Source organism: Tyto alba, unplaced genomic scaffold (genome assembly GCF_018691265.1).
Source record: "Tyto alba isolate M040663 unplaced genomic scaffold, T.alba_DEE_v4.0 Super-Scaffold_9, whole genome shotgun sequence".
Classification (NCBI taxonomy): domain Eukaryota; kingdom Metazoa; phylum Chordata; class Aves; order Strigiformes; family Tytonidae; genus Tyto; species Tyto alba.
In genome coordinates this window covers 40,846,478-40,870,385 of record NW_024881330.1, presented here as the reverse complement: position 1 = coordinate 40,870,385, position 23,908 = coordinate 40,846,478, and the positions used below count along the sequence as shown (strand labels likewise).

The 23,908-nt window shown below is 40.0% G+C and overlaps 1 protein-coding gene across 2 annotated transcripts in view; it reads right to left on the bottom strand.

Moving 5' to 3' along the window:
• Positions 1-23,908, bottom strand: part of TOX (thymocyte selection associated high mobility group box) — a 226,164-nt gene that overhangs the window by 103,500 nt on the left and 98,756 nt on the right. For both annotated transcript variants that reach the window (XM_042786269.1, XM_042786270.1), the window contains exon 2: positions 5,969-6,034. In XM_042786269.1, coding sequence (XP_042642203.1) covers positions 5,969-6,034 — 66 coding nt within the window. The remainder of the gene's footprint in view (positions 1-5,968; positions 6,035-23,908) is intronic.

The window sequence follows — 23,908 nt, the reverse complement described above, 5'->3', positions numbered from 1 at the left end:
AAATTGGACACGACCCAGCAATGTGTGCTGGGAGCCCAGAAAGCCACCCGTGCCCTGGGCTGCAGCCAGAGCAGGGGGGGCAGCAGGGCCAGGGAGGGGATTCTCCCCCTCTGCTCCGCTCTGGGGAGACCCCCCTGCAGTGCTGGGGCCAGCTCGGGGGCCCCCAACAGCAGAAGGACCCGGAGCTGCTCGAGCGGGGCCAGAGGAGGCCACGGAGATGCTGGGGGGGCTGGAGCAGCTCCCCTGGGAGGCCGGGCTGAGAGAGTTGGGGGGGTTCAGCCTGGAGAAGAGAAGGCTCCGGGGAGACCTTGTTACAACATTTCAATATATAAAAGCGGCTCATAAGAAAGATGGAGAAAAAGTTTTTACCAAGGCTTGTAGTGACAGCACAAGGGGCAATGTTTTTAAACTGAGAGATGGTAGATTTAGACTGGACACGGGAAGAAATTATTTATTGTGAGGGCAGTGAGACACTGGCCCAGGGTGCCCAGAGCAGCTGTGGCTGCCCCCTCCCTGGAAGGGTTCAAGGCCAGGTTGGACGGGGCTGGGAGCCCCCTGGGCTGGGGGAAGGGGGCCCTGCCCGGGGCAGGGGGGTTGGGACTAGATGACCTTCAAAGACACCTTCCAACTCAAACCATTCTATGTTTCTGTATCCATATCCATAAACATATAGTCTTGTTAGTGGAACTATTGATGTATTTTTATCAGGGACTCAGTTCTTTCCAGACTCTGTGCCTGATGCTAAGACACATTAAAAGATTATATTCTACACAAAAGAGAAAGGTAGGGTAAAATTACCTCTACCTTTAACTGCTCATTCAGGATCTGAAAGACCTGGCTGGTGTTTTTCTTTCCCTGAGGCCATTTAAACCTATATCCCATTTTTTGGGGGCTTTTTATTTGAAAGTGGCACCTGTAGCCTACTTCAGAGAAATGGAGGAGCAAGAAGTGGACTCCCTTCTGTTGACACTCTATTTTTGAGATTACGGGATAGTTGATCAGGAAGAGGAAGGTGGAATATGGTCCATAACAGGCCAGAACTGCAGCCAGCCAGCAGACTGACCAGGTGGCATTGCCCTCTCACTGTGGAGCAGCCTCTCAACCCATGAGCAAAACCTTTCCAGCTTTTGGTCAGGACTACCCTGAACTTCAGGGTAGTATATAATCAGGGGATTACACTGGACCACTTAGTGATTCTCCATCTAAGAAGGCTGCTTTTCCTGAATCCCTTCGAAGGCAGCCAATTCCTGCCTTGCTTGGCTGACTGTGGCTTTAGAAGAGTGACGAGAGAGAAGAGCTGTTATAGGCAGTGTATAAGGCAGGAGAAGGATACAGTACCCTGAAATTCTAGTCCACCTACAGGTAAGAACCAATACAGAGCAAGAGAGGGCAGCTATTATGTAGCATTAATCCATCCCTACTTCACGTGAGTAATAGCTATCCCATTAACATTCTAAGAAATTAGTGTATAAACTTGTAAAAAGAAGTTAGGGATCTATCTAAAACCATGTGCATACAGCAGAAAAATGCAGAGGAACCCTTTAGTTTCTTATTGACATGAAAAATCTCTCTGCTGGATGACATTCTATCCTATTTTACTTGTCTTGGAGCTGTACAGGACAAAACAGTTTTGATACCCATGGTGCCCACTGTATCAAAGAGCATGCATACATATCTTATATGGATCTCCCTGGCACAGCTCTGGGAGGGAAGACAACACCACCTGTGTGCAAACAGCATTCCTTCCTCTGCCTTTGGTATCTTTTTTCTTCCCACTGGGGCAATGGGAGTACTGCCCCAAACCATCAGCTCCAGGCCAGTACTCCTTCCTTCCCTTTGGTTCACGCAGGGGATCTGGCAGCTGGAGTTGTTACCCTTATCAGGCCTCAGGAAGGCTACAAAAGTGCCAAGGCTTTGTGCAACAGAGTCCTGAATGACATTCTGTATTGTGACTAGGAAGAAATGTAAACCAAACAATCTAGTTTTATACTGTGCTGTGCATGGCCCACCAATTACAGGAGGAGGAATTACACGAAGAACAATTTATCTCCGAGATTCCAATTATAGGTGTGGGGAGAAAACAATATATTTGTGAGAATTTGAAATGCAGAGCAGTTGGCATAGTTTTATTTTAAAATGATAAATATTTCCAGATCGAAGTGCAATTAGTAGTGAAAATGTCATGTAGTTTTACTATGTGTGTTTGTTAATACGGCTGGCATAGCTCATTTAGGAGATGCCTGCAGTGCAGAGTCCTGTACTACGTATATCATAACCAAAAATACAGTACTTACACGTATATATAAAATGTACACAGAGACAACATTGCCAAACAGCCTTTTGGGACAGTTTAAAAGAATATCATTAATTTTTACTGTATACTTACACTTCTGGCTCAGTTCCAGCACTGGCTTTCTGTAAAAATCATTTCAAGTATAGAATAATGCTATTTGCTTGCAGCAACATCACAGGAACAGTAGTGAGCCATATGTTGCTACTTAGCAACTTAGTCTGTAAGTCCCAAAGCATGTACTGATTTGAAAATTGAACAGAAATGATAATTGTTGAGGGATGCTGTGAGGCAACTTGTCTTGGATTACCAAGCTATACAGATGTTTGATGTTATACAGCAAAAGGAACAAAACTGTATTTTTCCTGTCCAATGGCTGAGCTTTTACTTATGTTAGCCTAAAGGGGATAAATTGATTAAAAACCTTAAAATAATACAAGGTGATGGTCTTCTGGATAGGAACACTTTGAAGTAAACAGAAAGAATTTAAGTGCATGTCAGCATGCATCAGATCCCCCCAAATCCTGCCTCTATAGTCACATAATCCTGAAGACAGCCTAGTGGAAACCCCTCGGTCTTTGGTGTTGCATACCATGACACAGTCTGCCAACCTACCTCCCAAATAAGCTGTGTCAGACTCTGAAATTAGAAAATGATGCTCACGTCTGACTCAGTCAGCATGATCAGAGCTTGAATAAAAGTTTCTGAAAGGACTGTGCATCTCCTAACATGTGGGATTCATATTTTAGTTAACAGATGTGCAGCCCTCAAGGAAAGCGGAGAAATGAATTCACTCCTCATTCCGACAGGATTCAAACCCTCATCTCTGATCTTGCAAGGGAACAGCCAAGTTATTGAGGGTGGGAAGGAACCTGCACTCCTCTCGCTGGGGTCATGCAACTACAAGGCTCATGAGAACAAATGCAAAATGGACACAGGACAAAACTCTATGGATGAAGTGACTAGGCTTTCATCTGGGTGATAACACTTTCTCATCTCTTTTTATGGGATTATTTATTTCACATCCAGTAATGGTGAGAGAAAAATGGACATGCAGTCCTAAAAACAGGGACCAGAAAATACTGTCATGTCCTTTCCTCATTCTCTCCCTCCCCAGTAAGCTACACAGTCTTGCATGCTTTTTTTTTTTTTTTTTTTTTTTTCAGAGCAGTGAATATCATATTCTTTCCAGTTTTAACAAGCAGATTGGATGTTGAAATGGTGGTTAGTTCTCTAATTTTGGGTGACCACCAAATGTTTAAGCCTGAGATAGGAACAACACCCCATCACAGTTGGTGAAGACCTTGCCAATACTGTCAATGGAGAGCTGCTTAGTTCCTCTGAGGAATGACCAGCTGCTGTCTAAGCCAGGAACAGGTTTGGGAAGGCTTCTCTCACAGTCCCAGGTTCTTGCCAAATCAAGAGAGAGGCAGGTTTCCAACACACCCTGGCTTCCCACTCCTAGGGTGTTTTTTTGTCTCCTTTTTTAAAAAAATAGTGTTATCATTACAGGCTTTCACATATATTCACATAAAAAAAAACCCACTGCAACTCCTGGTGTAAGCACCAGGAGAGAATCACAGTAAGGGAAAGGAAGGTGCGACAGCCCAAGGCTGACAGCTTCTCTCAAACAGACACAGGAGGCTGTCTGACCGGTGTGCATTTGGTAATAACTTAAAATACTGTGCTTGGCAGCTGAGCTACCTCTTGCCACATGGATCCCCCAGCAAAGGACAGAGAGTTTCGACACCTGCCTCTGGGTTTTGAACTCCACCTGGGAGCCAGACACCAGAGAGCTCGGCTTTGCCATAGCAAGATTTTAAGTCTGTAAGCCCTTTCTTGGTTCCAGCCCTTAGTAAGCATTCAGGGGTTTCTGTCATCTTTGTCATTTGGAAATGTCACATTCGATAGATTTTTTTTCCTTGAAGACAAAATCATTTGCGCTTGAAATATCTAGGGCTGGATCTTTGAAGGTACTTTAAGCACCTTACTTTCACTGAAACCAGTGAGTGTTAGAAGCATAAATATCTTGGAGAATCTGGGCCTTGTTAGCACATGTAGAAACTGCATAAAAGATTAAAACTTATACTCTTAATTTTTCAATATGCCGTTTAAATGATTTAAACTACATCCAATACACAGTACAAAAATATCAACAGAAGAAAAATAATTCTGATGTATAATGTGGATTTGCAATTCTTTATTCAAAACTATTTAAGACAGACATAATGATTCTCTGGAAGGTAGCAGCTGCCTTATAACAGCAATCATTCACAGAGTTTGTATTTCTACTGTTTCAAACAAATTCAATTAGCCCTTGCACTTCAAAACCCTTAAGGCATAAATGAGATGATACTAGACTGCTTTAATCTAATAGTAATACTAAAACTTGTCAGTACAGTTTTTGGATTAATGGTTAGAGAAAAATTAATAATATAATTTTTCATTTTTTAATCAAACAGTTCTATTCTAAACTACCTCTGGATCTTGGAGGATTCTTAGCCGAATAAGTTCTATCACACACAAATCCTAAACGCAAAGTACAGTCGTTCTCTAAAGGTATTTTACAATAATTTCAACAGAAGGCTGGGTAGCAACATGGTGGAACATTTTAAAGATGGTCTTTTTGATTGAACAATGTAGCTCACCTCACACAACCTCCTGCTTCTCTGCTCTCAAATGAACCTGCGTACCTGAAGAACCACTACTTCATGAAGATATTTAGCTTTGAATGTACTGTCGCTTTCCAAAGCTGTTGATTCCTAAATTACATCCTGTTCAACTACACACATTTAGAACGGATACAAACTTATTTCCCACCCAATGAGACCTCTTCACATAATCCTACTGGTCCTGTCAGAAAGAGGTAGATCTGCCTAGCCACTGCTGGGACTGAGGTACTGCATGACCTAGACTGCAAGTCTGATTATTCAGGGCAATTTCTGACACAATCTAACTGACCTGCACCACTAGCACCATCACTTACTAACGTGGAATTAAACTGACCAAAATGTGAAGTAAATTAAAATTTCTCCCCTACGTGTAGATGTAGCTACAAGTAGACAAACCCAAAATTTCAAAACTATTTTTGCTTTTCAAGAAGTAATTTAAATCTTTCATTCTTAGAACCTGTAGTATCTTAGGGTTCAAGTGGAAAACTTTAAACATTAAACCTTTTGGGCTGCAAGCTACAGAAGACCAAGTCATTACCTTAACCCCACTGCTAATTACATATCTTTGGCAACATTCCTCAGCCATACAATTAGTGTTAAAAATGCAATTCTTCAACTACAACTGGCCTACGAGTGATAATTAAATCTATTTGTGACATGTGTAGCTTATAATGATTAACTTGTCTGCAGTCAGATAAACAAATAACCTGCACCTGTAAAGACTTTATTTCCTGAAGGTAAAACAACTGTTTAGGAAAGATCATGCTGGCAAAACAGCTGCTTGCATTCTGGAGAGGAAACAAGGTAGTATCTTTCAACAAACGCCAACTCTGGTGTTTTATCAGCTCTATCTCATTAACTGGAAACAAGGCTTAAATGCTTTGTTTATAAATTATGATTATTCCTGATTGCAGCAGTTACTGATAGTGCCACTCATTTGCAATGCAACTCTTTGAATTTGTTTAATTACAATTTGAAACAAGGCAGAGAAGATTAATTAACCCACCTGGCTGGCTGGCACATAGTCCTGGCTCGGCTCTGTCATACTCATATACATGTTCTCACCGTCAAACTGCAAAGGAAATAATAGTAACATTCAGCAAACTTTAATATTTTTCAGCATTGACTGAAAAAAACAGTATCCATAAAATAATATTACAGCCTGGTTTTTAGAGACTTGTAATTGCGTGTGTGCGTCTTGTCTTTGATGTTCCTGTTGTCATCCTTATTGACCCTGGATGTCAGTGATTTGGAGTAATTAGTGCTCTAGTAATTACAGCTAGCAAGCAAGAAATGAATGGTTTCCTTTCATCTGCAATCTGTTTTAAAACAAAATGGCTCATTTTGTGCACCATGTATACATATTGCTGTTGGTTGTAATGAAGTACTAAGTGAATTGCACAGTTACTGAGAAAAGGAAGATGAGAATAGAAACTGCACTAAAATGCATCTTAATGGATTCCAACTTTAGCTTCTGAGCAGAACAAGAGTTGAAATTTCAAAACAAATTAAACCCCCCTCCTATTGAAATGTTCCTGCATCAGAAAGTAGGAAATACATTTCCAGACAGCTTTCAGACATCTGAATGTATGAAACAGGATACCTCCTGACCATATGGTGGAAGAGGACAGTTTGCTCGATGTGTGAATAAAGTAAAACGTTCATAATCAGAACTACAAAAATACCCTTCCGTAAATGATAAATACCATTCCTGGAAATGTATACAAAGATTTTTTGTTGTTGTTGTTCTTTTTCTCCCCTCAGCTGCAGTTAAGAAGTAACAGAAATCTGATAGAAAGGTGTCGATTACAATTTGAAGGTCTAGATGGAGAAAAACTGTCAGAACTGAAGCCTCATCCCGTACCAACACAAAGAAATGTAAAACTACTGATTTCTTACATAATCTGGAAAATGTCCCCACAGAACTCACCGCACCCGCTCCACTGGCAGTGCCAACAGGGCAACTACAGTCCCAGTGTCTGCTCAGGAGGTAGGGAAAATCTTTTCAAACCTTTCAAGCAGAAATGAACAACAGCAGGAATCCCCCTCCCCAGTCATCAACCACAAATTTCCAGCTGTTACGAGGTCTGTTTGAAATAACTTTCACCTGACCCCTTCTGTGAATGCTTAGAGTGACGTATTTTGGACATGAGCCACTATTTTTGATGATGCGGCAGCTTTTTTAAAAAGTCCCCACTACTGAGCTTGCTCTGCTCCTACAGAAGGTGGCAGTGAAATATCCCATAGATATTTCTCAGTCCATGCTGAGCTTCTCAGGATATTCTACCTGCAAGGTGCAGCACATTCAACCAGACCAAGGTGGCAAAGTCCAACTGTGGCTTTGGCAGATAGCTCTACCAATTTTTGCTGAGGTGGCTGAAAAGGTTTCAGCTTCCAGCTGTTCATCCTCTTTCTCTGCCAGAGGCTACAAGGCTCGTAACAGCAGCAGCAGAAATGAACATGTGCCAGCTCCGGGCACAGCAGTTGATGGTCTGCCCTTCCTGGCCAGAGCTATTTAATAGATAGTCACAGCCTATCTGTCAGAAGTCCTAGTTTCATGGTGGGGAAAGGATTATGCCACAGGCACAGGTCTGCATAGGGAATAGAGTATTTCCAAAGTTTGATGGAACAGAGATAGTTGGATTAGATCATGAGAATAGGGAATTGATGGTTGTTCCTTTATTGTTTCTTGTTCACACTTGCCGTTTCTTTCAGCTTTCTCATTCAAGAGTATTCTTATTTATTAGAGTTTTGGAGAAAATTTTTTAGCTCCTGGATTGTTTGTACACTGGAAAAAAATGTGGTTTTGCTTCTACTCAGATGGACAGGTGAAATCCTGGAGAGAGATTTCACAGCCCGCTGTTGGAAACCAAGCACTCCAGTGCAAGGCCTACAGGAGCTCAACTTATTCAGCTTGTCAGACGAGAGGCTGAAAGGCACCTTGATCACTGCGATTGGTACTTACACCCTGGAAAGATGTCTGATAGCACAGTGTCAGCCTTCCTGACAGCGGTATAATGAGATCTAGTGTTGAGAAATGGGAGTTAGAGAAATTCAGTCCTGAAATAAGATACAAGGTCCTACGATAGACGGTAATTAAGCATTATGTCAACAGCAAACTCATAATTTCTCGGACTTTTTAAAGTGAAGTTAAATTTTTCAGAAAAGATGTATTCATATTTATAAGAAATCCTATGGACAGGACAGTTACAATGGCTAGTTATGGTAGTCCTATCTGCCCTGGAAACCATGGTTCCTTAAATCTCCTATTTTGAATTTCCCTCATTATCTTCATATATTTTCTGCGCTACGTTACAAACATTGCTATAATTCGAATACTAAGTTGCATGTGTTTATTTGTAATAAACATGAAGAAATGTCTTTCCTTTTCTGTATACTGGCTAGATACAGTCAAGGGTTATTTCAATTTTTTTTGCCTTCCATAGTGCCTGAGCCTGTGATTTAAGAATCTTTATGAAGTATCCTAGTCTTTCAGATAATTCCCTCTTTTGGATGTTTGATCATCTGTCCTTGTTCCCAAGCTTAGAATCACCAAATCCACATTCACAGAAAAATTTCCCTAAGTTATTTTTCCATGAATCCTGGAAATTTTAACCATTCTGTGTGTTGTTCTTGGATCATCTGCCTACCTGATCAGTGCCTTGCTACTACTGGTGCCTCCAGCATTGATAGGATCTTGGATCTCAGCCCTTCCTCTTCATTGCTTGTGGCCCTCTAGCTCTGAAATGCTTTTGTTCTACCACGGTCTGTGGGCTTAATGTGAGCATGGATCGATGAAACCAAAAAACAAAACCATACCTGAAGTTAAACTTCCTGGTCTTTTGCCTTGGCCTTAAATGAGAAATGACCTTCTGCAACATTTTGGTTTACTTTGTTAAGGTAAATTCTCGGAAAAATATATTGATGCATAACGTCTGTAAAATCTGACTCACCTGTTAACATCTAGAAATACCCAGCAGCTGTGTGATTTATTACTTAATTTCTTCAATATTCAAACATGGACTTTAGTCACTGCAATATTTAGCATCTGCTTGTTAGAAGTATGTGTAAGATGTTGTGTAATAGGTTGCATAGTTCGATAAGATTTGATGCAATGTGTATTTTTGTAGTGTTTATATTTGCAGGATGTGGACTGTAATGTATTATCTAACACTAATACTGTTGCCATGTTAGCATGTGTACTACATTTACAGCTATATAAACTAATATCTGTCCTCAGTCTAGTGCAGTGTGGTGCATGGCTTGTTGGCAGTTCCTAAGATTTCAGATATGAGCCTGAAAAGCACCCATAAACTCAAATGACAAAGCATATACACATGCACTTCCTACAGCAGGTATTCTCATGAGATGCCTCCTTCAAGCTCCCAGTGTTTACTAAAATGTTTATAAAAGAGTAAAATTATGATGCTTGTATACCAAAATAAACCGAAATGTTTACTTCAGTGCTGAATTCTTCAGCCATCATCCCCCTTCCCAACTACCAAAGAAGTGCGGAATACAGATGACCTATACATCCCACCCCAGCAAAAAAATGATACACCAACCTTCAATAACAAGATGTTCAGAGACACGGATGCAGCACATCGTATCTGCGCCCACCTTGCCCAAATGTGACTGTCCCACATCAAAACAATAAACTGAGAATAAAATGCCAATGATGTGATCCACTGGAAGGTCCTACTATTGTTTTTTCACATGTGTTTCAGAAGCTTCCAAAACAAGCCCCTAAACCCTAGAAATGAATATTGAATCATTTCACCATTTTATGCCCTGCTTTGTAACACGCAGGCTCTGCAGCATGGCATCGCTCAACAACTCTCCTCCAGGGCAGCTTAACTCATATTATGTCCACCTTAAATTTAGCTTAACAAGTGAGGTGATTTATGCAACAGCAGTTCAAGCAACCCATCCAGATCAGACAGTAAGTCAAAAGATCAGCAGATACGATTCAACTATGCCTCCAACGACCAGACTTTTTTCTCCAGGTTATACTCCATGCCTCCAAAACTGTCTTATCTTACTCATTATCCCCAGGTCTACCAGAACCTTGTATTCCCTAAACTTCCCTGCCACTCACTGTCCTTGATTTCAAGCAAAGAAACTGCACAAGCATCACTTAACCCGTGGGTGATTCATCCAAACAGAACAGACAAAACACAAAAGCAGGCAGTTAAATGAACTGTCTTTTATGAACCTATGTATGATGTATATATATCATATGACATTTCATCTAAAGCTTTCCCAATGTGTCTCCAAGATCCTTCAGTATCATTAAGGGCAGATTTTAAAATCTTTCATTTTAACCTATTAAAAGTGAATGCTAATACAATATTCTGGTGTGTGATAATAACTACTCTTGACAACATTTCTTTTCATATTATAGTGTAACTGCTGGAGAAGTTTGGGTGAGAGCAATTGTAATATGAAAAGATATATAACTGGGAGCTGGTTTTAACATATATTCAGAACTGCATCATATTCTTTATTTAAATGATTATTATAAATAAAACATACAGGCAACACTATGGCATGGCTGGTTAAAATCTCCCTTAGAATAATCCTTTGTAAGACATGTCATAATGTTCAGCAACCAACGTGCACAAAGTACTCAAGTGCTGCTATTAAATGCAATTTACTCATATAAGTTAGGAACATAATTACATAAACACTGGCTGACTGTTACTGATGCCAGAGCTACGACAGAGTTCAGCAATTGTCCAGAGGGGTAAGGCTGTTTTATCAGGCATGGATTTACCAAAGGATCCAAAGCTCGCTTTTGTCTCACATTAGCATGGCACCACATCAGAGTCATACGATGTAGTCGTGGCCAGGAAGCGTGTTTTCATCTTCCCAACTTAGGCTGCAGCCAACTCTGCCAGCATTTATAATAATGATTATGAAGCAGCAAAGCTTGTAAGAATGGTATTTTTGTATTCACTCTTCATGTGCTGCTTAAAATGGAAAACACCCCATGAGGACAATGTCACAAAGACATTATAATCAGGTTGCACAAAACCAAACAGAGAACAGAATTTCTCATGATGACACCAAATTAAAGCATCTTCATAATAGCCTACACACACAGAAGAATTTGGAAGACAAAAAGGAAGGTGCAAGAGGGCAGAAAAAACTAGAAGGGACTGAAAGCCAAAGAGTATAGCTGGAAACGAAATGTATTTATACACTGCTAACTACATGTGCATATACAGTGATTAAAAATGCAGAGACATATCTGCATTAGCTTCATGTAGCTAGTTCAGATGACAACTGCCACAGGGATGCCCAGGTTCAACAGAGGCTTCCAGCCTAACTATGTGTCCTCCCTCCCCACAGGCTACTCCTTCTACACCAGGTCACTCTGTCTTCCTTGCCAGGGCTATCTGTATTACAGGGAGAACGAATTTTTACCCCTCTCTTTATCTCTGTCCCCTTGTTACCTCACACTTCTTTGCTGTTGTTCGGGAGAAGTAAGGGTTTATTTTGCTCCTTTTTCATCCACAGATTTCAACTTCTGAGGGAAATGCCTATTTGCTTTCTCTTTGTATGCATATATATGTGCTCCCTAAGTTTTGCAGGCATAGTTATATTAGCTAAAAGAAAAAAAAAATAAGCACATGGATCTTTGAGCTTCTTCTAGATCATACTGAAGTGCAGCACAGTATGATGGCACTACAGCTTGTCCAACTGCAGTGCAGGCAGGGAAGCATGATGAGTAATAGCCCATATGCCTTTGGATGCCAAAACAAGTTTTGGGGCTGGGGTGTGGACGGGATGCAACTTACTGTTTTGTGCACAGATCTATCTCAACAGCAATACCCTGAAAGGTGGAGATTAAAGGAGAAGAGGCAAGGGGAGAGATGATCAAATTTGTGAAAGTTACTGTATTTACTAAGTTCAGCTTCTGGGTAAGGCCACTTGGACTCAACATCCCAATTTCTTCAAAGGATGTTACAGATCTTCAAAGCTTGTGTCATTAATCACATCATCTAAATACAAATTTCTCCCATCTCAGATTGGAACTGGAAGCTAGATTTAGATTTAAACTTTAGCTGTACCTTTTAACCATATTTTACCTTGCTCTGATAGTGCCCCAACACAATTAACTGTGTTTCATTTTAAGAAAATGTTGCAATAACATTGTGTAAAAAGATTATTTATTTCTGGTGATGTAGTGATTTTAATGCTTACAGCTTACAGATATAATTTGTAATTTACATTATCTAAAAGCCGCTAATCCTGAAAAGGCTTTAGAACTAACTAATTTTGTTTATTTTAAACCAAATGCCAAGAGTGGACATTGTCTCAGGTTACTCGATGACAAACATAGTGATATTTTATTTTACTCAGAGCTGCTGAAATGAGACTAAAATAATGATGGGATACAACATAAATCATCAAATGGCTATGCTAAAGAAACAGTTGATCTCATTATGGCAACCATTAAAGATAAAAACAGAGGTTCTCTGTAAACATGATTACATGATGGAAAATCCCTTTCTTGACACAGTTTGGCAGAGCAGTATGTCTCTATTAAATTGAAACTCCATTTTGTCTCCCGAACTCCATTTTGTATGCTGTACTGAACACATGTTTAAATTTGCCCAAGACAGGTTACAGTAATGCATTCCAGACAGGCGTCCTTCCCAGGAAAGAGGTTTGACACATTGCTGAAGGACTATCACAGGAAAATTGTCAAAAAACAGTCTAGTACTATTGACTTTGATCGTCTCTGTTCTGCCATCTTCACCCTCTCCTTCCAGGGTTCTTTTTCAAAAGAGGAGAGTACTGGGAGACTGTGGGATTGGGTGAAAACGCCTGAAGGGAGCTCCATGGCAAAAAGAAGTCAAATTTCTTTGCAGACCTGGATGTCTCTGTATGGCCAAAGGAAGGTGATTGCTGCAGACTAGCAGGACATGGAGAAGTCCTGTCCCACCTGGAAGACCAAGAGCCCTCCAGGTCACAGAAATTTTGATGTGCCAAGCATCGGAGAGGAGATAGCGTGTCTCAAGATTATGATGGTTATTAATTTAAATTCTGTAACTCGTTTTCAGGAGTAAAGTATCAGGAAAATCCTTTATGTCTCCTGCGCTTTCGTTTTCTTACATGCTGTCCAAAGAGCCTAAACCAGGACTATGGGGTATGATGTGTTTAATTAATCCAAGTATAGGGACGTGTGGGCTAGGCATATTGGAGTTGGGAAGGAATCTGCCCCGGTCTCGACGGCTCCCCGGAGAGTGGGAGTGAGCCATGAGGTGGGTGAGCACTGGCAGCGAGCCCCAGAGCGGGAAGCGCGGGTGCTGCTTCGCAAGGAAATGCTGTCAGACATTTCCTATACTTAGAAAGAGCCAGAAACAGCGACAAAACTCTCTCTCTGCCCATAGCACCCAGCGGACTTCGCTACACTCAGCGCTTGGGTCAAAGCGCAATATAGGGCTTGCAGACCAGCACTGCACTGTGTCTTTTCTACAGCCTGGCTTTCAAAGAGGACACGTTTGGAAAATACCCTCCTTGATTCTCCTCGGATGAGACCATTTTTGTCTCATTTTCCATTTATAACACATACTATTGCCTCAAAACGTGCAGGCAGCGCTGTCAAAGTTTTCTCTCAGATTTTTATGCCTGCGCCATAAATACCCAGCGCAGACCTTCTACCATTGCATTCCCCAAGCTAACTCACTATTTACCGCTCTCGCTGCGAGAAAGGGAGGAACCGGAGGGTTTGCTGAGTATGTTCTCAGAGGTAGCAAGCTGGCTGAGTATCTAAATATACACTGGTAGTTAAAACCTGAACGATGGCACTACAGCATTTGTGTTTTTCCTGCACTTAATAGAGGTTAATGTGGAACTGGAGAGGAGGTGAAGGGGAGTGTTTAGCTTCCCGCTTGGAGCCTGCATGTGTCAATGCCTGACAGAGCCTTGAAGTTGTTAGCCTGCATGCAGAGCACTAGCTGAATGAGGTTACAGTGCTGAGCACAGCGGGCTAATAGAAGTAGGATCAGACTGATAGGAGGAGTGGCAGAGCCCAGGCACAGCGGAGTGTATCAAAGACAGCCCAGGGGAGAGCGGGTACTGTATTAGTCCTTTGTGTACATTTAAATGGAAGACAGTGAGCATGCAGAGATGAACTCTGAACTCTCTCAGCTGGACTCCTGCTCCTTTTGACCTTGGGTGTTAAATAAAATAAAATAAAAATAAAATTAAAAAAAAAATACTCAAAACAAAACACACTGTAGCCTGGACTCCTATGCTAAACTATCTCTTGCGTATTGAACACTCATTAAATAAAACATACCCAGATCAAAGTGACAAGTGCTTTTGTTATTATTTTACTCAATTATAGATGTAGCCGGCCACTGGGAAAACTGGGTGATAAGGTGGAAAGGTTTGAACAACTAAGATTAGACCTTTCTTCTTCTGCCCACAGTAGCTGAGGAAATCTGTTTAACCTGATAGATTTGTAGTATTTTCCAACCCCAACACACCTGGACAGTTTCATGACAAGGTCTGATCCTGCATTATGGAAGGTGAAGGGAATTGTGCCATTGCCATTTGGACAGGAACTGGATCAGGTAGAATGGTAAGGTAATAGGGTCTTTCTTACTTTGGGTTTCCGAGTAATTTTTGTCAATATTGATCTCTACCTCATCATTTCAAATGGTAGGTTATGTAATAAAACACAGGAAAGCTTAATAAAAAGGATCTACAGGGAGCCGACAGATGACTAAAAAGCATTTTATTTTATATCCACGTGCAGAGCCCCCGGTGTTTGCAGTATGGCAGAAGAGAGACTCCATGGACCTTAGTGAATGAGTTTTTCACAACTGGGACAAAACCATTCCCTTGTATGATTACAGCAGGAGCTGTATGCAGGGACCCATGGACAGAATTTGACACACTATGTTATTTTTAGAGTGAATGGGGTATATATAGTTTCTGTGGGAAAGTATGTCTGCTTTTATACAGCAGAACCTTAGAAATAAGATGGGCCAGAATAACATTAACAACAAAAGCACAAGTAAAATTCCGCTACTATTCTGAAAATTCTATGACAGAGGATCTTGAGAAGTAAACTAAAGATAACAATTGACAGGTAACTAGAAAATCCTGCCTGAATACTGCTATGCTTCATGTTTAAAAAAGGAATAAAAAATCCCATGGCATACTTAGACATCCAATTTTAAAAAGTTATTGAAAGACTTGAACATCTACAAACATAAGGACCAATGCAGCAGGCCATTTGAGCACATGCCTAACATGCATTAAAATTATCCAGTTGAAGGGGATGACAGCATGAGAGTATTTAAATCAAGCACCCATTCAAATATGTGGTGAGGTAGGACTCAAGAGCTCAGAAATTTATAGGAACAGGCATAAAATATTAAAGTTTTTGCCAAACTCAAATGGGACAAATCAGCTTAAATTTCTGGTAAACCAAATTATTTAGTACAGTCTGATGGGATCTCATTACGTACAACTAATTCAGACCTGGAGAGAGTGATAACAAAAATGACTAATTGCAAGGATTTAGCAAAACACGGACATCTGCTACACGACAAGGGTGTTGTAGGGCTGATGATACACTCGTAGCTTCCCAAAACAGCTACCATGGCAGCCAAGTGGACAATCCTACCTCCATCCACAGTTACTCTGGTATATGAGGACCTCCATGAATTTCAACAGGATTATTTTAATGAAGAATGTCACACATTTATTTCCCTGCCTAAGCATCAAACAAGAAGCTGGAGCCCCATGCATGTTCAAAAGAGGAATTTGAAGCAACATGAGTTTTTACCTTTACAGTTGCGACAAAGATTCAGAAGTTTGACAAGACTTGTAGCTTGACTTAATCCTTTGCTAGGATGGTCTACAGATCAAGCTGAGGTACACTGACAGAGCAATGCAGAGAAGGTTGCAGTATTCTATCCCAAAGTAGGTCATTCAAGAGTAGATGTGGTTAGAAATGTTCAAAATATTACTTAAAAGCAGAAGAGGAAAAGTTGTTTTACTTTCTCTTCTCACCGACTTCAGTGAAGATGTGTCCTTGATGTAATGAAATCACTTATCAGTTCTCAAAATTTCTAAGTGTTCTCTCCACACCTCTTAAGATAAAATTTGACCTTCAAGATTACAGTTCATTTTATGACTAAAATATTCCATGACTGTTTTCAACTTTTGTTTCTATTTTGTCAAGTAGCACTCATAACAGCTTTTTTGTTGGAGTCTCCTTTATACACTTGATATATCATTTTCTTTAAACAGAAAAAACCCCTAAATGTGTGCACATGTATTTAATTTTTTTTCTTACTTTTGAAGGTAAAGAGCTAAAATATTAAGTTACAGTTGCACCTGCCCCTGTCTTACCAAAACCATTTAAAGATGAAAAATGTTCCACCTTCTCCTCCCTCCTACTTGAAGAAAGAGTGCTACTCTCAACACTGGCTGCTGCTTTTCCCATCAATACACTCTGAATCTATTACTGTTGTACATTCCTCACAGCAAATCAGATAGCAAAAGTTACTCAAACCTGGCATTATCAGCACCATGGCTGTTGTCTTTCCAAGAGGCCATGCATATCAGTATGAGGCAGTCATGTCAGCGCTGGGAGGAAGCTCCCTGGGCAGGCAAATCCATCCCCTGAATAATAGCAGAATAGGTTTCACACAGCATCCGTGAAAGCTTATTGTCGAATTCTGCCTTGGATACAACGCCAGCAATGGTGTTTCCATGTATTTTCCCCTTTCAGTTCAAACTCGTCAGTGATTTTACTGTTTTATCTTAAGACCTGTTTGCATCCATCCAATCTGCTGAGACTAATGACTCCTACCTTTTAATAACACTCGTGAAAACACATAAAAGACAGATACTCTGTTTTCTTCAGAAAGCCTATTTTAAATTCCTTTAATTTCTATGACAACATGCTTTTTTCCAAACATTTCTTCATTCGTAACCATTTCAGTGCCTCCCTTCAGTGATGTCCTTTTCACCATCTCATGTGCTGTCCACAGTGAGTGTGGTGCTCTAGCTAGCAATGGACAAATCTGAACAGGGTCTCTATTCCCAGGGTTCTTCCAGACTGTGGGTATGAATCAGCCTCTTCATCCCTGCACACTGTATTTGGAAAATGCTTTGGTTTTTCCCAGTCTTTAATAAATGAAACCTCCGAAAGCTTCTCCTGAGTTATACAGTAGCATGGAAAGTTTCCAGATAATTAGGGTGGATAACATGATCTATGACAAATGGTGAAGATCTAAGATCCATGGGTTTTGGCCCAAGTCAGAGCTGTATGTTTTTTTCAAATAAAGCATTTCCAAGACTTTTAAACATCTTACATGAGAAATGAAAAAGACACGTTCGTGAGAAGAATGTGGCCATTCAAGCACACAACAGCACTGTGGGAAACCCTGGTTCAGCCCTGCTCTGCCATTCCCTCATGTACCAGCTACGCACCACAGCCACAGAATGGGGGATACACACCGCAGCCTTCCCGTATCATTTCTTGGGGCTGTTCACTTTCTGAAAATACTTGATGATGTAGACTTGAATTCATGTCTCACATGTAGCTGCGCACTCTCTCTCGCAGGACGTCATTTCCCAGTCTTTGCAGAAAGACCCACGTGCAGCCACCTGGAGGGACGCAGACCCTCTGCACCCCACTGACGAGGCGGCCACAGGCTCCCCTCACCTTGGCCAGCACGAAACTACCAGGCCCTGCAAAGCGGGTGTCAGCAGCTTTGAACTGGAACGTGACACCAATGTAACAACGAGCCCCTTGAAATACCGGAGTGCTGCTTTTTTACAGAGACAATCCTATGATTCTCACAGCGCAGCCCGTGCTTCGGTGCACTAAAAGAGAAGCAAAACCTAGTATTTGTGAATCTTACTATAATTATAACAATCTATGTTATAGCCACTGTTAATGAGCTAACATAATTTTAAAATAAATGTATAATATAACAATGTGATTAAAGCTTGATGGAGCTGTTCTTATGCTTTTATGATATAAAAAGGGCTTCTTATTAGCTTCTGATGTTTCATTTTCCCCACATCATCACAATATCTGCTTCTGTTTTACCCAATTGTACAATAATTGTTGTTTAACTTCAGCAATCTCATAGCCTACTCAGAGTCTTTAGCCATTTTATTAATCAATGAGAGTATTCTATAACAGTAATGTCATGGAAAATATGCCTTATCATTTTAGTGCCCCGTATTATATTCTCTCACATCTCTGTATAAGCTACTGAATTATTAATACACCGTCCTCCGGATTTGATAAAATCTGTAATGAAAATTATCATAATCTTCTATGCCTAAAGACCATTAAGTAAGTACACATTAAAGTTGAAATAAATGGCTTGAATAAGTTTTGTTTTAAAATGTTCTTTGTGTTTGGAAGACTGAAATGCATATTGACAGTTTTAAAGTTGTGGAACAACCCACTGAAAACTACAGCTTCCGTAGTCATACCTAAGATTATGTAACTACTGTACATACCCAGAATAAACTTTCTTCACATGGTCAAACTAATTTTCAAACTAAAATTTCCCAATCTAGAACAGTTAAATTCTGTGCTTATTAAGTTTTTTTTTTTTTTAAAAAAAAAAAAAAAAAAAAAAGAGGGAACAGATAAAATCAAATGGGCAAATCATGCTCTGATTTGCAGATATACAACCCCAGCAGAAACACAACAGCTGCATAAAGATTACCAAAACCATATTTGGTTCCTTACCTCCCACATGAAAATGCACATGAAGCACCAGTTGAAATAATCATATATTTGCTGAGGGAGTAAAATGTCTTTTATTTGAATGCAATTCGTAATGAAACATCTTTTCACAGACAAGACATTTACCAGGTCTGGGTCTATGCTGGTATAATTCAATTGATTGCAAGACTAACATTCAGTAGCACATCCATTGATCAGGCCCAGGAAATTAAACTCTACTTGGGGTGCAGTTTGCTTTTTTTCTCATTTTTAGGGTAACCATTAAAAGGGCTCATACATTCAGCACATAGTCTCTTTTGGTATCAGCAACAATCTGTTTTGTGATATTCTTCTAAGAGAAGTATTAAGAGGCTCCGGGGTTTTGTAGAGGCTCCAGAGTCTTAATAACTGAATTCATAAAGAGCTAGTCATACAGTATCACTGCTTCTTCCTGCTCTACAGTTCTTGTAATACTCCCAACTCTCCCTTATGTCAGCGCCTACAAGTCAAAAGTTCAGAAATAATAACAGAGTACAAAAATGTGCCGTCATTAGATTAATGTTTTGATAGAAAATTAATTTGGTGTTTTATTCATTCATTTGAAATAGTAACTACTGCCTTGGAAAGTATAAGGTGATTAATTTTCCAATATTTTCAGATCATATTAGCAATACACAACATAAGTGTTTTGACATGTCTAATAGTTTTACTCATAATCAAGATTTTGCAGTTCAGAAATTCTTTTAGTTACATGAGCCCTTACAATCTAAAATAGTCAGAGCATTGATTTAAAAGCTGAGGAAGTATTTTATGCATTACAGTGCATCACTGAAGATCTTTTGTTAACACCAAGAGCAATGTGAATTATGTATCTGATTTTATTTCTTACTGTTAACCATAGCTCATTGGAAATGTATAACCAGCTCCTTTTAAGAATACAAAGCAAAAGCAATGTCATGTATTATGCTACAGAAGGTAATTCAGTGTATTAGATAGGATTAGCTAACAGATTTATCAAGCAGTCTCTAAGGAAAGCAGAGTTCAACTCTAGGCTCATCAATAATACATAAATAAACTGAACAATTAGGTACAAAGTGCCTATCTTGTCAGACAACTTATTAACCGATAAATGATATACTCACTGCAGACAGTGTAAAAAGGAGAGATATGTAAAGATAGGAAAAGAAGACCTGAAAAGAGAGAGGAAGGTACTGTGCTCTTTAGTGTGTTTGTAGATTGGGTAATTCTCTCCAACTCTCCAGCCTGAGCTGAGAGCTATGATGTCTAGACAAAGATGGTTCAGTAAGAATTCTCTGCTAGGAATCACCTGTCTTTTTTTCTGATAGCTGAACACAAATTTATGCCTTTGCTCCTTAATCAGTGGTCTGAGGAAGAATATATTCCACTTTTCCAGTAGACAGTTACTACAGCATCAACTTCAGCTGTTCAATTTGCAAGTTTTACATAAATAAAAAGTTATCCCCAGTGTGTAATGTCACCACTGGGCATTGCTATAATACAGTCCAACTACTGAGGTACACCAGTTCCTAGGAAAGGCTAGATGAAAGCAGTCAAGCTTACATCTGGCTTACACAATGACATGTACTAAAAGGCAAAGCTATGTTAGTAAATGTCAAAACATGAGACATTTGGTCCTCCTTTAGTAACTATCAACAAACCCAAATTTGATTTTCTTTTCCGTGTTGGCCTGCACTTTCCAGACAGCAAACAAGGAGACCAGAGGTAAGAAGGGCTGTTGCTGTTTTTCCCTCTGCCAAGCAAAACAAAAAACATCTTCATTTCATTTAGAATCAACAAGTAAGCAAGCAAACTGAGTCCAAATAAAATCTTTTCATATGCATGTATCTACCTAAACTCAGAAATGATGAACATGTGAAGTACAGATTTCAGGATTTAACTTGGAACAAAAATAATATTTACCTAATATGATGCCTTTCATGCCCAAGTACTCCAAAGTTCTTTACAAATATTGACTAAATTCTGCCCTTAATCTGCATTCAGCACCCCTTGACTCCAGTAGCCACTTTGAGGGGTATACGCAAGACTTCAGTCCTTACACACTTTGCTAATGGAAATGTAAATTACCAGTGAAACATAGCCATTTCTGCAGTGAAAATGGAACATCGCTCAGAAATACCTTCCAGTGCAGCATAAAATTCAGGAATTTATAAATATCCTTGCCAGATGGGCAAGTAATGTGGATGAATGGAAGAGGTCTGCAGTGACTTCACTGCATGGTCATCATACCTCGGTTAAGCAAGATGGGCAATTTTAAGACAACTCACTGTCATTTCACTCTAGTCTCATTTTAGCGAGCAGTCCTTCCACTTCACATCCAAGTGCCTTTTATGTCTTGTCCAAAGACAGGCGGACCCTGAAGAGTACTGTTCCCCTGCCACATACCGGGGAAACTACTTCTCAGATGCAGAAAGTCACCCCTACGGATTCCTGAACCCCCTGCCGTGTTCATGTTGGGCCTCCCCAAAGCAGGCAGATGACAGCTAATGCAAGCACAGCACCTGCAGAAAGACTAGGGTGTAATCTGGATTAAAGGAGGAAGCGGACTTGGGTGGGAAAGACTGCATCTTGCCTGGGGAGCAAAACAAAAGACTGAAACAGATGGGAGATGGGTGTCAAAGCCGAACTTCCAGGAGTAGAAGCAGGTTTCCACGACAGACCAGCTGAAGTGTCTATACATAAAGGGACTCCAGGACAAATGTGTCAAACCTGAGCTGTGTAAAAGCTGTGGGGCGAATCCTAACCACTGCACACCATGAAATGAACTGGATGGTGTAAAGTGTACACTACCTCTCTCTAGGACCAGGTGTTCTCTCCGCTCTCCGTATCTGAGGAACTGCAATGGCACCACTGAGACATCGGGAAGCTGCAGCAGAACCCCTGTTCTCTGCTTCTCCTGAAGATCGGTGGTAGGGATTATGAAGAACCCTGGGGATGGCTTTGCATGCTGTATTGAAGGATGCCTTTGCCCGAGGGAAACAGTTTTGTGCATGTGACATTTTTCCCAACAGCAGGAAATAATAAAGATTCGGTTTGTATTGTGGGTATGGATGCAGGCATTTTATAGAGCACTACCTGCAGAATCAAACTGGCAAAAGCAGACATGAAGGGTCTTCCTAGTGAAGAATTTTCACAGTTGCAGTCAATGTGTGGACAGGCTGATGGCACTGCAATATGAAATTATTGCACCCCTGCCCACAAATCCAACCGATTATTTATTAGTTCAGACTGTTAGTGAAAGAAGAAACAATTTAGCACAACATTTAAGATGGAAAATAGACTTCTGAATTGCTATAGGATAATTTGCACCCAATTTATGAGTTTTTGCAGACTCATGAGATGCCTTGATCTGTTTCATATAAAACTTGGTTGAAAATATGTTTCTTAGAGTGAAGTACGGGGTGATAAAAATGTGATTAAGGTGTGCTAGCAATTTTATTTTAGCGACTTTATGCTGTGCTTTTGATTTTCAGTATATATAATGTTTGGCTCTTTTTTAGTCAATAGTCTATCAGCTGAAGTCTCTACATATACAAACATTAATAAACTCACAGACAATAAAATAAAAGCAATCTAAAACTTACATGCTATAATCTCTCTCTTTAAAAGTAACTGTAGGAAGTCATAATGTATAGTTTATAATTACGATATCCAAAGAATTTCTGTTCAGTGAAGCCAAAGGAAATTGCTTACTATGGAACTAAGAACGTGATAAAAAGAAAATCAGGCACTGGCCCTGAAGCTCAAAAACAGAGTAAATTACATATTTCCTCAAGCAGAAAGGGAGTCTCATTTTTCAGGGGGAAAAAACTCACAATAATATTAAAACACATAAGTCCAACTACCAAATCAGAAGATACAGAATAAAAGCGAACAAAACCAGTTTCAACCCCTCCCCCTAAATTATAAACAACTTTCCCTAGAGCCCTTGCAGTGCTAAGCCTAAAGTAATTGTGGGAATCACTTTCTAATTCTAAACTTGGACCTCTCTTTTCTACGCAGAAATTTCACCCCAGAGTACTGCTTTAATTAATACAGTTGGCATAACACAAGACGTGTTTCAAAGTTTCTCGTCAGTATGTCCCTGAAAAATGTAAGTAAAAATTAACCTTCAAGGGGTTACACTAAACAAATGCTTAGTGGAGGCAAAAAAATAAAAATCTTCAGTATAAATTTGCTTTAATATCTGTATGTGTGAAAATACTTTATCCTCTAACAAAGAATTAATCCATGAAAAGCTTCATTAAACATTTTCTTGTACTACTTACATTTATGAAAGTGATTTCTGGAGCCTTAAGGAGGGTTAATGCACTCTCAGACTATAATCAATGAAAACAGCATGATTTACACAGTCTGTGTTCTTTGTCAAATTTAACCAGTGTATCACTGCGTAAGATCTTTTCGCTGACAGGAGCTTACTGTATGATGGAGATGCTGGAATCCTCCTTACACTGGTTGTACCTGGCATGTCGTGCTGTGCCTGTACAATGATAAAATGAAAACTCACAGGACAACCTCAGGCTATCTATCTCTGCTGCTCAAGCCAGTGGATGTGGATCACTGAAGGTATGTAGAGATAGTTGTTTGTAGAAGTAAAATGAAAGTAAAGCAAAATCTCACAAGTGTGGGTTACACCAGAATTATGTTACCCGAGTCCAAGGAAAAGAAAAAATTTCAGTCTCTCAGATCTTTACAATTCAATGACAATTACAGCTGATTGACTAGTTCCTGCCTGTTAGCACTCTGTACCTGTAGATGAGGATTACTACAGTAAGCACTGTGTATATAATGACTGACAGAGTTTCCTGATTGAAAATGTACATTTAAAAAATCAGAGTATTTCACTGAGCTCATCCATTTTCCATCTCTACTAGGTAAAAAAAAGGAAACTCGTCCCCACAGTTTATGTTTTCAGGACCACCTTCTGCAAGCACAAGCCACTGTTTGCCTGAATTGCGTCTGTAAAACAGATACACATTCACAGCCCTGCTGGCTCACCTGAAGTTAGTGCATCATTCATACTTCTACCCATCTGTGCCAGCTCACATCCAGAGTCCTTAACGCATCAGGAAAACCATGCAGACAGAAGAGGTACATCCTTGGAAAGTCATACGAGGCCAAAGAACTGATATTTTCCCTCTTGCCCCAGAACATGCAGAACTACTTATGTAAGAAAATAAT